General features: G+C 40.0%; 1 protein-coding gene across 3 annotated transcripts in view; it reads left to right on the top strand.

The window, feature by feature from the left end:
* LOC133419214 (zinc transporter ZIP11-like) overlaps nt 1-13,254 on the top strand; it is a 191,287-nt gene that overhangs the window by 113,914 nt on the left and 64,119 nt on the right. For 2 of the 3 annotated variants that reach the window (XM_061708252.1, XM_061708253.1), the window contains exon 5: nt 7,125-7,266. In XM_061708252.1, coding sequence (XP_061564236.1) covers nt 7,125-7,266 — 142 coding nt within the window. The remainder of the gene's footprint in view (nt 1-7,124; nt 7,267-13,254) is intronic. The other variant, XM_061708254.1, reaches the window with a different exon arrangement.

Below are 13,254 nucleotides of genomic sequence, written 5' to 3'. Positions count from 1 at the left end.
AGATTTTAGATAAGACTGTGACTTTCCCCCTGAAAGGCAGTTTGAGTATAAAAGTACTAGACAGGAAAGGCCTTACTGCCGTGACAGCAGCATTATGGGTGGAATTACAATGGCATCAGAAAGCTTCACAAACTTGGAGATGTGTAGCTGAAAATGGGATAAGACGTCTATAGCATGACGATGACTGATGAGAAAGTGACAGATGGTAGATTCCCATTGGCAGAGCTGACTGTCAATCAAGCACATGACAAGGATAAATTTTAGATACGTTTTCCACTAGGGTGAGGGATGTCTGGATGGAGAGCTAGTCCATCTGCTGCGGTGGGGGGGGAACTCTCCCAAGTCTCCAAGTCACTCCTCCCACTCCATGTGCTCGAGTATAAACCCTTTTCCTGTTGGTGATTGGATGGAACATTGTTTCTAATGGTTCTGTGGGCTCTGTTTGCTTCCAGTTTACAGAACTAATTTGTATAGGATGCAGTTCAGAGATATTCACTTAATGTTACAGAAATGTTCCAGCTAGGAAATGATATAGAATCCTTCACCCTACCTTGATGTTCCCCCTTTTGTTTGTCAAAGTAATAGTCATAGTGGATTAGGCATGGGACGATATGAAAATTTCATATCACGATATTAGTGGACAAAAATATCACTATTACGATATTATCACGATATTAGCGTGTCGCTTATAAAATTCTTAAAATGCAAGGAAAAACACTAACCGTGGATCCACTGGTTCCTTCAGAACATTTATTCTCAAATCATTCTCAACACAGTGACACTTGAGGTAGAGAACAAATAGTGTACTGTAAATGTTATGCATTACAAAGTGTAAACTATAGTACCGGTACCGGTACTTATTTGAACTTTTTTGTAAGAAAATACTTCCCTGAGAGTCGAAAGAAATAAGTGACAAATAGAAATAAAGTGACAAAGTAGAGCCAAATGCACACTGATTGTATTACTCTCTGATACTTTAACAGTGGCTGGCTGCCTGCTACTTAGTACGGCTCTCTGGAAAAATAATAAAATAAAGGCACTGCTCTGTAGTATACAAAATAAAAGCTGCATGGCCAACACAAAGATTGAGTGAAAATAAAGTGCCACAGTAGTCAAATGCACACGGATTGTACTACTCTCTGAAAAAATATTAAATAAATAATAATAATAAATAATATTAATAAAATACATGAAAAAAATAACACTGGCTTCTACCTGGCTGGTAGCCTTGTGTGACCAAAAAAATAAATAAATAAATAAATAAAATTGGCGATAATTACAGTACCCCACGATAACGTTATCGCGGCCGTTTTTTATCGCGATATACGATAATATCGTATATCGCCCCATGCCTATAGTGGATATTTTTATTTTCAAGAAACCTAATGTACGTTATTAGCGAGAAGGTTCAACTTCTCTGGCTTCCTACAAAGAAATCCAGGCATACATGCTTGAGCCAGAATTGGATCCAAGTCATCAACCCAAGGATCTCTAACAACCAAGCTTACATGCCAAGGTCTCTGTTAGGGAAGACAGATTGAAACTGGATAGTAAAAACACTCCGGTTAAACATGGAAAATGTTTGTTGCATCCTTATGGCCAAATTTACTGTCTTTCCTGGACATTTTAGAAACCAAAACAATCTGTTTATCCCAGGAATGACAAGCAGGAGTTTATCAGTCCTTCTTTGGTGCACTGTGGACACCTTTTTCATTTTAAAATGAACACAGTATCAATATATTTTATAGCTTAACATTAAACAGGTTATATTGCCATTTCCCATTCCACCAGTCTTGGATGGACATGTTCCTTTGGAAAATTGTACATAAGTCATATTTAAGTTTTATGCACTGTTACATTTGTGTTCTCTGCAATGAACATCCCACAGTCTGTATTGTGAATAGATAAATCTGACAGCTGGTTTGTGTGTGCTGATTACAACTGCTTAGGAATTACTTTGGGGCAGATTGAAATTGAAGAAACTTGGTCTGACAGTGAGAGCGAAGATGGTTGGATTGTTCGCGATCAGCTCAGATTCTTCCGGCAGATGGAGGTGGTGTGAAGAGTAAACCCTCCCGCTGCTGTCATGTGGATGCGAGCGGTTAGGAGAAATGAGTTGGTTAATGTGCAGCAGAGCAGGCTGAGGCTGAAGTGTGGTGTATAGCTGATCGGTGGAGTCTAACGCATGGAGATGCAGAAGGAGAGCGCTGAGCCAGGCACAGGGACTGCAAGAGGGGGGCTGATAAAGCACACGTGTGACTGCTTGCAACTCAAGTGGAATCTGGGGAAATGGCAGAACCACATCTTTACACACTTGCACATGTGCTCATGCACAGATGAGACAAACAGGCATGTAAAAAAACAACCTCTTGCAACATTTGACTGGTCGGAAGGAAAATCTGGGTTTACCAGGTCTTGACATTTGGTAAATGCAGCCGTTAACCTTAATAAACATGTTGTATTGCAGTATCATAGTTTATTTAACAAAGACGAAATACAGAGGCACTGTGTGTGAAAACAAAGTACTCTCCAAAGTTCAGTAGCTTGTAGCTCTTTGTTAAGCTGCTAAGTCTTGAAGTAATTGTTTTCTGTATGGCGTTATCAGTCTCTTACATCATTACCCATGAATTTTAATGCAGTCTCCATTGTTTCATTGAGGTTTCTGGGCATTTGTTTATGCACAGCTCTAAAGGTCCTGTAACTGTGTTTTATTAGGGCCCTAGCACTGACAGTGCTATTGTATCTGTAGGAATTTTTTCTTCCGACAAAATGAGGGCCTTTTTGCCCCCCTAAACGTGCCCCAAAAGTCACCAAATTTTGCATGCAAGCCAGGCCTGGCGAAAAATTTGATATTTCGTGGTTTTCATTAATGGGCGTGGTCTAATGGCTCAACAGCGCCCCCCTAGAAAACGTTGTGCCTCAAGCTCCACAATACGGTTTGACGTACATGCACGAAAATCGGTACACACCTGTATCATGTCGCAACTTCTTTCTCTTGGCGCCATGACCGAAACCGAACAGGAAGTCGGCCATTTTGAATTAATCGTGTATTCCATTTTCACGTGTCGTACTTTAACGAACTCCTCCTAGCAGGATTGTCCGTTTGACATAAAACTCGCTCAGGAGACACAAAAGACGTTAACGATGAAAATTTATCAAAATCGTGAGTTTTCGTGAAATGGCGTGGCCGTGGCACCGCGTCAAACTTCAACGTTAAACAGGAAGTGATACTAGTAGCTGATTGGTCGATATTTGATAGATTCTATTTTCTGCCATAACCTTTGAATGGTTTGACATAGAGAGTTGTGGGTGGTGTCATCGGACTTAGTTTTGAGTGCTTGACCTTCATTGGCATGAATTAGCCCATGCCCCTTCTTCTGATTGGTAAATTTTTGGTAGTCCCTATTTTCTGGCATAACTTTTGAATGGTATGACATACAGAGTCATGGGTGGTGTCATCGGACTTAGTTTTGAGTCCTTGACCTTTATTGGGGAAAATTGCATTCGCGAGGGCCGGTTCATCGCTGCTTGCAGCTTTAATTTTGATTGTTTCATTCAGGTTGGTTCTGGACCACCTTGATTTTCTTTTTCTTGTTAATTCATGATGTTTTAGATTAGAGAGAATTGACAGAAGTTCCAATTTTGTGTCACTAAATCAATCTAGATTTGCTAGATGTTTGTAGATCTGCACTTTGGACTGTTGTCCTTCTGCGTGACCCAGCTTCAGTTTCAAGGAGCACTGGTCCTGTGGCTGCAAATAATCACCTTTGCAGTAATGTGCTTGAAAGTTGCTATCAGATTCAGTATGTTGGGTTTGTTTTGTCACTAAATGTCACAGTGTTCATTACGACTAAACATTTTCTCTCTGGACTTCTTTGTCCAAAGAACATCGTTCCTTCTTTGTCTTCCCTTTTCTCACCCAGATGTAACTTTGCATACCTAAGCGATGTTTGCTTCTCTGTTCCCTATCTTTTCTTCTGATGAACCTTCCAAAGAAGTCACACAATCTGTACTCTTATAAATCATGACAGATAGAGTATATGTTACCTAAAGCCTGTATTGCTTGAATTGCAGCTTTTGGTGGTGACTATTTTCTATGTGAATAATGGGTGTTCATGGGATTGCAGTGGATTTCGACTGCAGGGAAGACTGGCTTGTGGATGACCTTTGTCACTCCAGAATGATTGACTTCCTGTTGTTTGTAAGTGTAAACATCAGTATCACAGACCCTCACCATTCTCCCCAATCTCCCCTGCTTTTTCATTCTGGTAGCATCAGATTGACGAGGAGAATGTTGTTGATCCTGACATCTGATTGTAACATCCGTCTGACCTCCATCAGTCAGTGTAGTGTCTTCTCTGTAATGACTGACTTTAATTTCCCCGGAAGCATTTATTCTACTAGGCATGCCTCAAGCAGACTGACAGATTTGTTCCTCTGTGTTTCATTTACATGCGTGTGGTGTTATGTTTACACGGGAATAAATATTTGATTTGTGGTCCTTTTATCAACCTGGACCACAGACTTTCTGGGATTTATGGCTGTTCTCTTTTCAACTGAGAGAAACTGAATGGGGGAAAAATTACCCCTTTAATTCTCAATATTTTCCTAAATTCAAAACTGAGATGAAAAACATCAACATCATTCCACTTTTGGAAGCAATTTAGTCTAAAAGTGAACTATATCATCTGTAAGTGAACTATAATATCTGTAAGTAAGTAAGGCTAAGTAGTAATCCACTCCCTCTTGCTGTATATGAGCTGGCATGATAATGGTGTATCCTCTGGTACCCAAAGCTTTCATCCTGAAATTCAGCTGTTACACCTCTCTAACTGAAAGTAAAAAATATCCAGTATGGAGCTCCAAGCAAAAAGGACTCTGAAATGCAGTTTCCTTATTCTTTCCAACAGTATAAGGGCATGGTGGTAAGTGTAGGGATAATCTTTTGAATGAGCAGCGTTGCTGTGGTAGAATAGCCAGTAGGTTGCTGAATGACTGAGCAATGGCAGCAGGATTAGTAGAAACCCAAATCCTGGCAATCATTGGAAACTGGATAGTAAATGACGAAAAACCTTCAACAAGAGAGATTACCTGAGAAATGAGCTTCACAGCCACAGCACAAAACCCATGAACGACAACCATTTTACTCATAAGGTGCTGACACACCAACCCGACGTCGCCGCTCTCTGCCGACTGCTGTGTCGGCTCACGTCGCCTGTGTCGGGCTGGGTCGGGCTGGGTCGGGCTCACTAGACACACCGCAAATACGACACCCGACGGCGAACTAGCACGTACGTTATGCGCATGCGTGAGAGGTAATTCCCCTCCATACCAGCAGGCAGCGGTAGTCTGTACTCAGGGGCTCAAGGAGGAGGACAGCGCTTTTTTTTTTCAAAGCTTTATTGATAAAACACAAGTGCAATACAAAACAGACGGCACAACCACCTGAAGCTCTGTGGAGAATTAAAATAAATGGCTGGCTGAAATAAATCATTTAGGAAGATAAATGTTGGTTTAATAGATGAAATCTAACAGTTGTAGCTACGCCTGTTAAGAAATTTGCTCTGAAAATTTTGGGATTTTCTGCCTGCCGGCTCCGGAGCTGATTTATGGTTCCGCGTTAAATCGACGCAGAGCCTACGGTGTAGGTTACGGCGTACGGCGTACGGCGCGCGTCGCCACGTAACCTACGCCGTAGGCTCTGCGTTGGTGTAACGCAGAACCATAAATCAGCCTTTATTCTGGCGCGGTTTGAAAAAGACAAGCGAGTGACTATATACATTCACTGAGTGAATATTATGAAAGTAAAATATTTATTTCTCGCTACAAATGTAATCAAAACGCATTTTTATGCAGAAACTAACTCAAAATATTGATTTTATTCATAAGAAATGTCCGCCATGTTTTTTTTTATTCAGTCCGCAAATGACCACGAAAAGCATTCTGGGAAATTCTGGGAACAGCCAATCACAGAGTGAGCTGTTTGACCGACGGCCGACGCCGATTCAACATGTCGAATCGGCTGAAAAGCTCCCGGCGGGAGGCCGACCTGTGGCGACGTGCGGGACACACCGGGGAAACTATGCCGACAGACGAACACCGACGCTCACCGACGGCCGATTATCGGCTTTGTGTGTCAGGGCCTATAGTGTTATAAACTGCCTCATCAGAAAATAGTATATGGTGGCTGTGTGGGGTTTTCTGTGGAGGAAGGTTAAGACTGATTCAGGGAACCATAATGAGTTGACTCTCACAGCTGTAGTATATTTGTAATTAGTCCCTCGCTCTGTATATGAAGTAGTGTTATAGTACAAGGATACGTCTGCTTCTAGCTGGGAGCAACCACCTGAAGAATCATCCATCATTAAGAATCATTCTTACCGAGGCTAAACTGGCCATGCCTCATCTGACTAACCTTGCAGGCATGTCCTTTTTGTTATTCTGTAGAGCTTTTAAAAATAATGCACATCAAAGATAACATTATTCAATAAGCCATTATGTTTTTGTTGGATTTATAACGTATTTTATTCTACAAGACTTCTGAATCGGTTATCTTAAGTCTTTATGGTGCAGCTGAACTGGCAAAACCAAATAAATTACACTTTCACCACATACATGAAAATGCTGTTACTTCAGGCACTTTCACACAGCAATCGTGATATAAAGACACACTGGAGACGCCGTCGGCATTCCATCTCCACTTTCTAGCTATGCATTCACATTGAGCCCACAGAGGCAAGATAATGTTTCCCAAGTCTGTACTTTGGCAATCTGAAAATGGGAATTTCTCTCTAATTCATGGTCCGGTCTATAAGTCCCTAATGTATCTGGTCACTGGGTGCTTTATTCAGTCGATCACTACTAGTGATGTATCTCAGATTGGATGTGTAATAGCTTGAGGAACAAAATAATCCGCTGTTCAGGCTTTGTTGTGAAGGTGCAACAGGGGCTGCACAAACTTGGTTGTGTGAATGAGGCTTCTGTTATAACCATCTCAAAACAGTTCACCATTTAGAACTAACCGAAATACAGCCACTGATTAAATTCTGCCAACCTAATGTACTGTTTCAGTGTGCTGTGTGTAGTGTCTCTGAACCATGATCTTTGTCTCCGTTCTTTTCCAGGGTGTAGGTACCGACCCCCACACTGCCTTTGCTCTGCCCCCTGACTCCAAGACGGCCAAAGAAAAAGCAGAGGGGCCATCATTCCAGTTCCTGGACTCCGATGAGATGACCATCAGGATAGGTAGATCCGGACCTCTCTCAGGCAAGCTCCCCTTCATATATCCACATCAGTTGTTTTGTGCATTTTTGCACCGATTCTTCCCAAAACAGGGACTCCATCAGCTGACGCTGAGAAAACTCGCCCACAACTTCTTTGATGGCTACTTCTCACCTATCTCTTCTGTGATTCATTAATTCCTTAATTCAATTTTCTCTCCCCTTTCCATCTATCTAAACCGTCCTTCTGGAGACCTTACTGGGTATTTCCCTAGCTTTAAATCATTTTTCATTTTGGACCATCTCTTGGGAAATATCCCCGGGTTTGTAAGATTGCAGTCATTCACAATGTAGTCACAGTATGTCAAGTACATAAAGTACAGTTCTACACATGACATTTTTCTTATAGGCTGGATCAAAACAGGAACGTTTTAACTGAGATCGTTATCTCTATCTGAGACTATAAAGAAGTGTCTCATTTTGCTTGTTTTACAAGAGTGATGAACACATTTGCGCACCAATAAAGAAAGACTTTGACATTATGAGCAAAACCACACAAAGTATAAAACCATCTAAAAACATTTTCAAGGTAAAAAAAACATAAATAAATAAGTGCCTTAAAGACAAAACAGTTTAGCAGGTAAAAATAGATATTAAAAGTAGTCTGATATACTGACTATTAAAGTTTTGAGTGTTTTTAATTAAAACTGAATACTTCATGTTGGGTAGAAACGTGAGGAAAACAAGGCAGCTTTTATAATACTTTTACTGGAAGGATTGGTTGCCTCGTATCACAGAGTGACTTATGCTCAGTAACTGCTGTCATTTAACACAGATGACTTCATAAATGCCTTTGGATTGCAAGCAGCTGAATGTCATTTTCAAGTAACTGTCAAACCATTGTTATAGCTATTTGAAGCAGAACAAGACTGTCAGAAAAGAATGGCAGTTTGTTTCATCAGATTTTTAAAATCCTTAACAGTTAAAACTAACCAAATTGAATGTCAGTTCTCTTTCTGAAGGGGTAGTTTTAAGACCAGGGTACCTTACTGGTAGGCAGCTGCCTGGCTTTGCATCTAAACATGCCACCGGTGACGTTACGATGCCCACTTCACCGTCAGAGAGGTAGATGACTACTGCAGCTTAAAACCTCATCTGCCTTTTTTTTTTCCAATAAAATCATCAATCTCTATCAGTTAGTATCTCTCCTGGAGCATCCCCTTCAGTGGTTAATTAAAAAATACATAAAGGAAAAGAAAACCTGCAAATTCCAAGGCAGATTCAAGTATTTCAAACATGTTTCCTCTCTGTTGAGCCCAGGAGTGGAAAAACAGATTGTAAAATGCCATCACAGCCTTAATGTGTTTCCTTCTATTTAGTATTCTGTGCTTTAGTTATGTAGAGAAGTTTTCCCCCAGCAGATGCTCTGAGCAAAACACTGCAGACGAAGCATAGGTGGAACTAATATCATTAGTTCCAATCAGGTGTCCAGTAAGACAATTCATCATGCCACTATTCCCAGAGGGAGGCCCTGAAACTCCTGCCTAAATGGAAGGCAGCCCCTTATTAATCTCATTAATTACACTTCTTCATTTCCTGTTGACACCAAACTGTCTGTTTAGAGATAAAAACATCTTGATAAATTAATCCACGCTGACATGGTTGCTGCGAGTCAGCATTTGTAATTAACCCAGAATAACAAAAGGCCAAGTGATTTTTGTGACTTTCTGTGCATGTGAATATTTAAGATTTAAAAAAGAAAAAAGATAAAAAAGTAAAAATCCTCAGTTTTCAAAAGTTACGGATAAAATGTATTCCAGTTCTGTCACACATGGAAGTGAATAGCAAATTTGATACATCACTGATGGTACATCACTACAACCCTGAAGTCTATAGCGTCACTGAATGTATATTTTAGATCAGTTACAAATTCATCGCCTTCATCTGGTTTGCCTGAGGGCATCGAAAGTCGGTCAGCCCACACAGTAAAAAGTAAACTATGCATAATGTTGGTTTTATTCCCACACCTCATTTGGGAATGACATTTCATAGCGAGCCATGGCATGTTTGACTTTGATACCCATAATGAAACATATCTAGCCTGCTATATGCAGGGAATTATTAAAGATGTGACCTGTACTTCCTAGTGCCTGGTTACCAGCTCATTAGGCAGTTTTATACTTCAAGAACACTGAATGATTTATCTCTGGGAGAGATGATGTCCGACTGCTGCTTGGTGCTCCAGTGGGATCTCAGTGGATCAGCTTTTATAGATCAGCTGGGGGTTAACTGATCATAGTGAAGGCTGAATTATGGTTCTGCGTCAAATCGACGCCATGCCTACGGCGTCACCGTGACGCCGTCGTGAACCCTTCGGACTTCTCCATCACTCCATTTCGCCGCGGTGCAATACCCCCCGTGATGCTAATTTGCGATCTTTTCCTGAATGGCTTATCCGACTTTTCCGGTCACAGTGAATCAAAGAGATAAGGACAAGTATTGTGCAAAAAAACAAAACAAAATAAAAATCACACATACACGAAGAAAAGAGCACTGAAAGTTCAGGACTGCTTCAAACCGGAAACCGGAAATGCGTTGCTACCAAGCGAACCAATCACAGCCCTCTCGGTCTGCGTTTGGTCTGCTTTGCCTCGACGCGTAGTTACAATTTTTGGGAGGTGCACGTCAGTGACGGCGTCAGTGACGGCGTCAGTGACGGCGTGTGGTACGCGTCTTACCCTACGCCGTAGGCCCGGCGTCGTTTTGACGCAGAACCATAACTCAGCCTTGAGTCGTAATGTTATATAATTGGTTTTCTTGGCTTTGGCAATTATTATTGTTGTGGTTTTTATTGGCTTCATGTTCATTGGATGAATTGAAGTTTAAATCTGTTTTTTGGCTGCCTTTAAGGCTAAATTAAATTGAATTATCTGCTTGGTGGAGCACATTGTCATATTGCTTAGTCCAAAACAAATAAGGTTTATTATCATTATTACTATTATACTAGTATTATGTCTTATCTTTAACACGTTTTTTAACCTTTATAGCTTTCATTGTTGGAGAGAAAGTTTTTGATTTCATTTTGTATATACTTAATCTGTTTTTTCCTGAAGCGTTTATTAACATTTGCCTATAGTCTGACTTAATAACATGCAAGAGTATTACAGAATGGATCTGCCCGGCATTTTGCAAATAATAATTTGACCCCCCCCCTGAAACTGATTTGGCATTGAAAAGTAATGGAAGGTTTAGACTTCTGTGACAGGATGTAAACTCAATCATGTCGGAGCAGATAAATACAGTTTTTAACCCTAGGTACCAATTTCATTCAGTATGAATTCTGTTATGGATATTTGGATAACAGTTTTGCTTGGATACAAAGGAGACAAGATGAATGCTCACATTGCGACGCAACTCCAATATAGTTTCTTACATCGACTCGACAAGGCATTTATTAAAGATCAATCACAACATTTTATGATTTGTAGGGTCAAACATAAAAGGATTTCAAAGAATCTAATTTTCGTTTAGCAGACAGAACCCTGTTTGCCTCCTTTGATCCACTTTCTTTTCAATTCTTTGGCGTTTCATAGATTGTGAAAAAGAAACTTAACATCTGCAGTCAAGTGTCCATTAAACTCTAAGACCTTGCACACCACTTAGAGAAATACAGTATCTGACTTCATATATTCTACTGTGCTTTATTGTACGCTCTTATTGGACAGTCAGTCTCCCAAGGAGACTCAGCAATTCGTGTCCGTTGCCATTCACAAAGTGGTTACCCTTCAACATCAGATCTAACCCAAATCCACTTTCATCCAAAGAAATGCTCATGTATATATGACCCCCTACTGGACTCGCGTAATGGCATCACCGATGGCAAGCCTTGATAAAGGCAAGAGTACATTTGGCCGGTTTTTGCTGCCTACATAGAAACATCCCTGCAATGATGGTCTTCACTGTTTCCTCAGTACCTGGTCATCACCAATGATAGCTACTCAGGATTTTTGGGCAACAGCTAAATAAGGTATCCTCTTCTGTTGAACATCAGGCATGCAGGAGTTTCTGCAGGGCATCAAGAGAGGAGGTTGATTGGGAAGGGGGAGGATATTGTAGACCAGTTGGATGAGGAATCTCATTATGTTTCACTCAGCTTTCTAAATCTGACTACAAGGTTTTCTCGTTCATTGCCTATTCTCAATGAGCCCAGGTGGGACTACAGGACTCATAGCAGGATCTCATGCTGGTAAATTATTCCACTGCAGTCTAGTTGCAAGCCCCCCAGTCTCCTGGAGTGCTGTTGTCACCCTCTAGGTGTTGTTAAAGATTTCTCCTGGGCACGAATCTTTGATACGTTTTTCTATACTGATTTCAATTCTCGTTAATTTTAAAGATTTCTGCTTGTTATTCGGGGACTTTTCAAAATATTTTATGCTAAATAATCATGACAGCAAGAAAGTTGTTTATATATGGGAGCATCTGACTGAGCTTTTCAAAGCCCAATGAATGCTCAAACGACCTCAAAGCCAGTTGGGTTGAAGAAGAGACATCAAAGATGTTCGGCAGGAGTAGAACGGATAGCAAGGAGAAGAAAGTTCAGACCATTTATGAATTGCCATGGAAACTGAAATATAAAGTAGAGGAGCTTTAAGCACTGAGATAAAGCAGGACTGTTGGTAATTAAGTACTGTGTGATTTGCAAAGACACGATTGCAGGAAGGTACTGTACTGCTGAAAGAGGGATGGCAACAGATCCAGCAGATCCCAGTGACCATGAATTGGTATACAGTACACAAGTACAGATAATGGACAGACAAAAGTTCAGACCAAAGTCGAATTCAAGGGCCTTTTAAACATGGAAACTTTATCGGGTAGTAGTGTGTGAGCAGTTTTTACCTTCATATGTGGTTGTATTTAATTCAGTCAAACACACACACACACACACACACACACACACACACACACACACACACACACACACACACACACACTCACTTAACTATTATATAGTTGCATGAACTCATACATAAAATTCCCATTTTATTTTCAGTATCCTTCTGTGATTTTTCCCTTTCGATTATTCATCATGATTGATGGCTGGTCTCTTTTCAGTTTAAATGGGTTTGATTGATTCCTTGACTATTTCATCTGGTTTCTGGCTTCATCTTGATTCAAATCTGGTATTTCTTTTAAGTAGCCTTGGTTTGAGAGACTCTTCTATAAAACAGCTGTCAATCTCCTGTCAGCCATCACAGAAGATAAACCGAGACTTCCATCTGGCCCTTTTTAGATGTGTGGTATATGAATGTGGACGATATACATTGCCTGTTATATTTTAGTATCCTAAGCTGAACGATAACTGTTTGGAATTGGAATTGAATTGCTTTTTCTGTGCTATGACAGATATCCATGTTCAAAGAACTCTAAGAAGCCAAAAGGCAACACTACTTACATTTTCTTTTCAAAACCAAATATATTTTTCATTCCAGAATGGAAGAAGAAATTATTTTGCTTCGGGATTTAACATATTATTTATTCAAGATTATGAGTAATTTAACATGTTTACAAGCTGTGGATTCGCAAGCTTTTTATTTACCTCTAAAATAACAGTAAACAGCTATGTATGAATGAATGAATACTATGATCTTCCACTTATTTATCTGCAGTCAAGGAGTGGAAGGTTGATATGTATGTATGTGTGTATATATATATATATATATATATATATATATATATATATATATATATATATATATATATATATATATATATATATATATATATATATATATATATATATATATATATATAAAGCGAGATGTGTTTGCAGGAATTGCAGTAAAAAAGATGGTAAAATGGTAACATGTTCAGCCACTCTAATTCTTCTCTGATTTCATACAAAGAACTAGTCTGGTTCGTCTGGAGTTGACTTTAATTTCCAGGGATAATAAATAAACACTACAGGGGAAACTGCCTCTGGAAAGTGTTTACACGAGGCACAGGAGCCTTGCTTCAACGAAAGACATCCAAAACA

Source organism: Cololabis saira, chromosome 19 (assembly GCF_033807715.1).
Source record: "Cololabis saira isolate AMF1-May2022 chromosome 19, fColSai1.1, whole genome shotgun sequence".
Lineage (NCBI taxonomy): Eukaryota > Metazoa > Chordata > Actinopteri > Beloniformes > Belonidae > Cololabis > Cololabis saira.
Note: the sequence above shows the minus strand (reverse complement) of the source record. Positions and strands in the feature narration are given on the sequence as shown.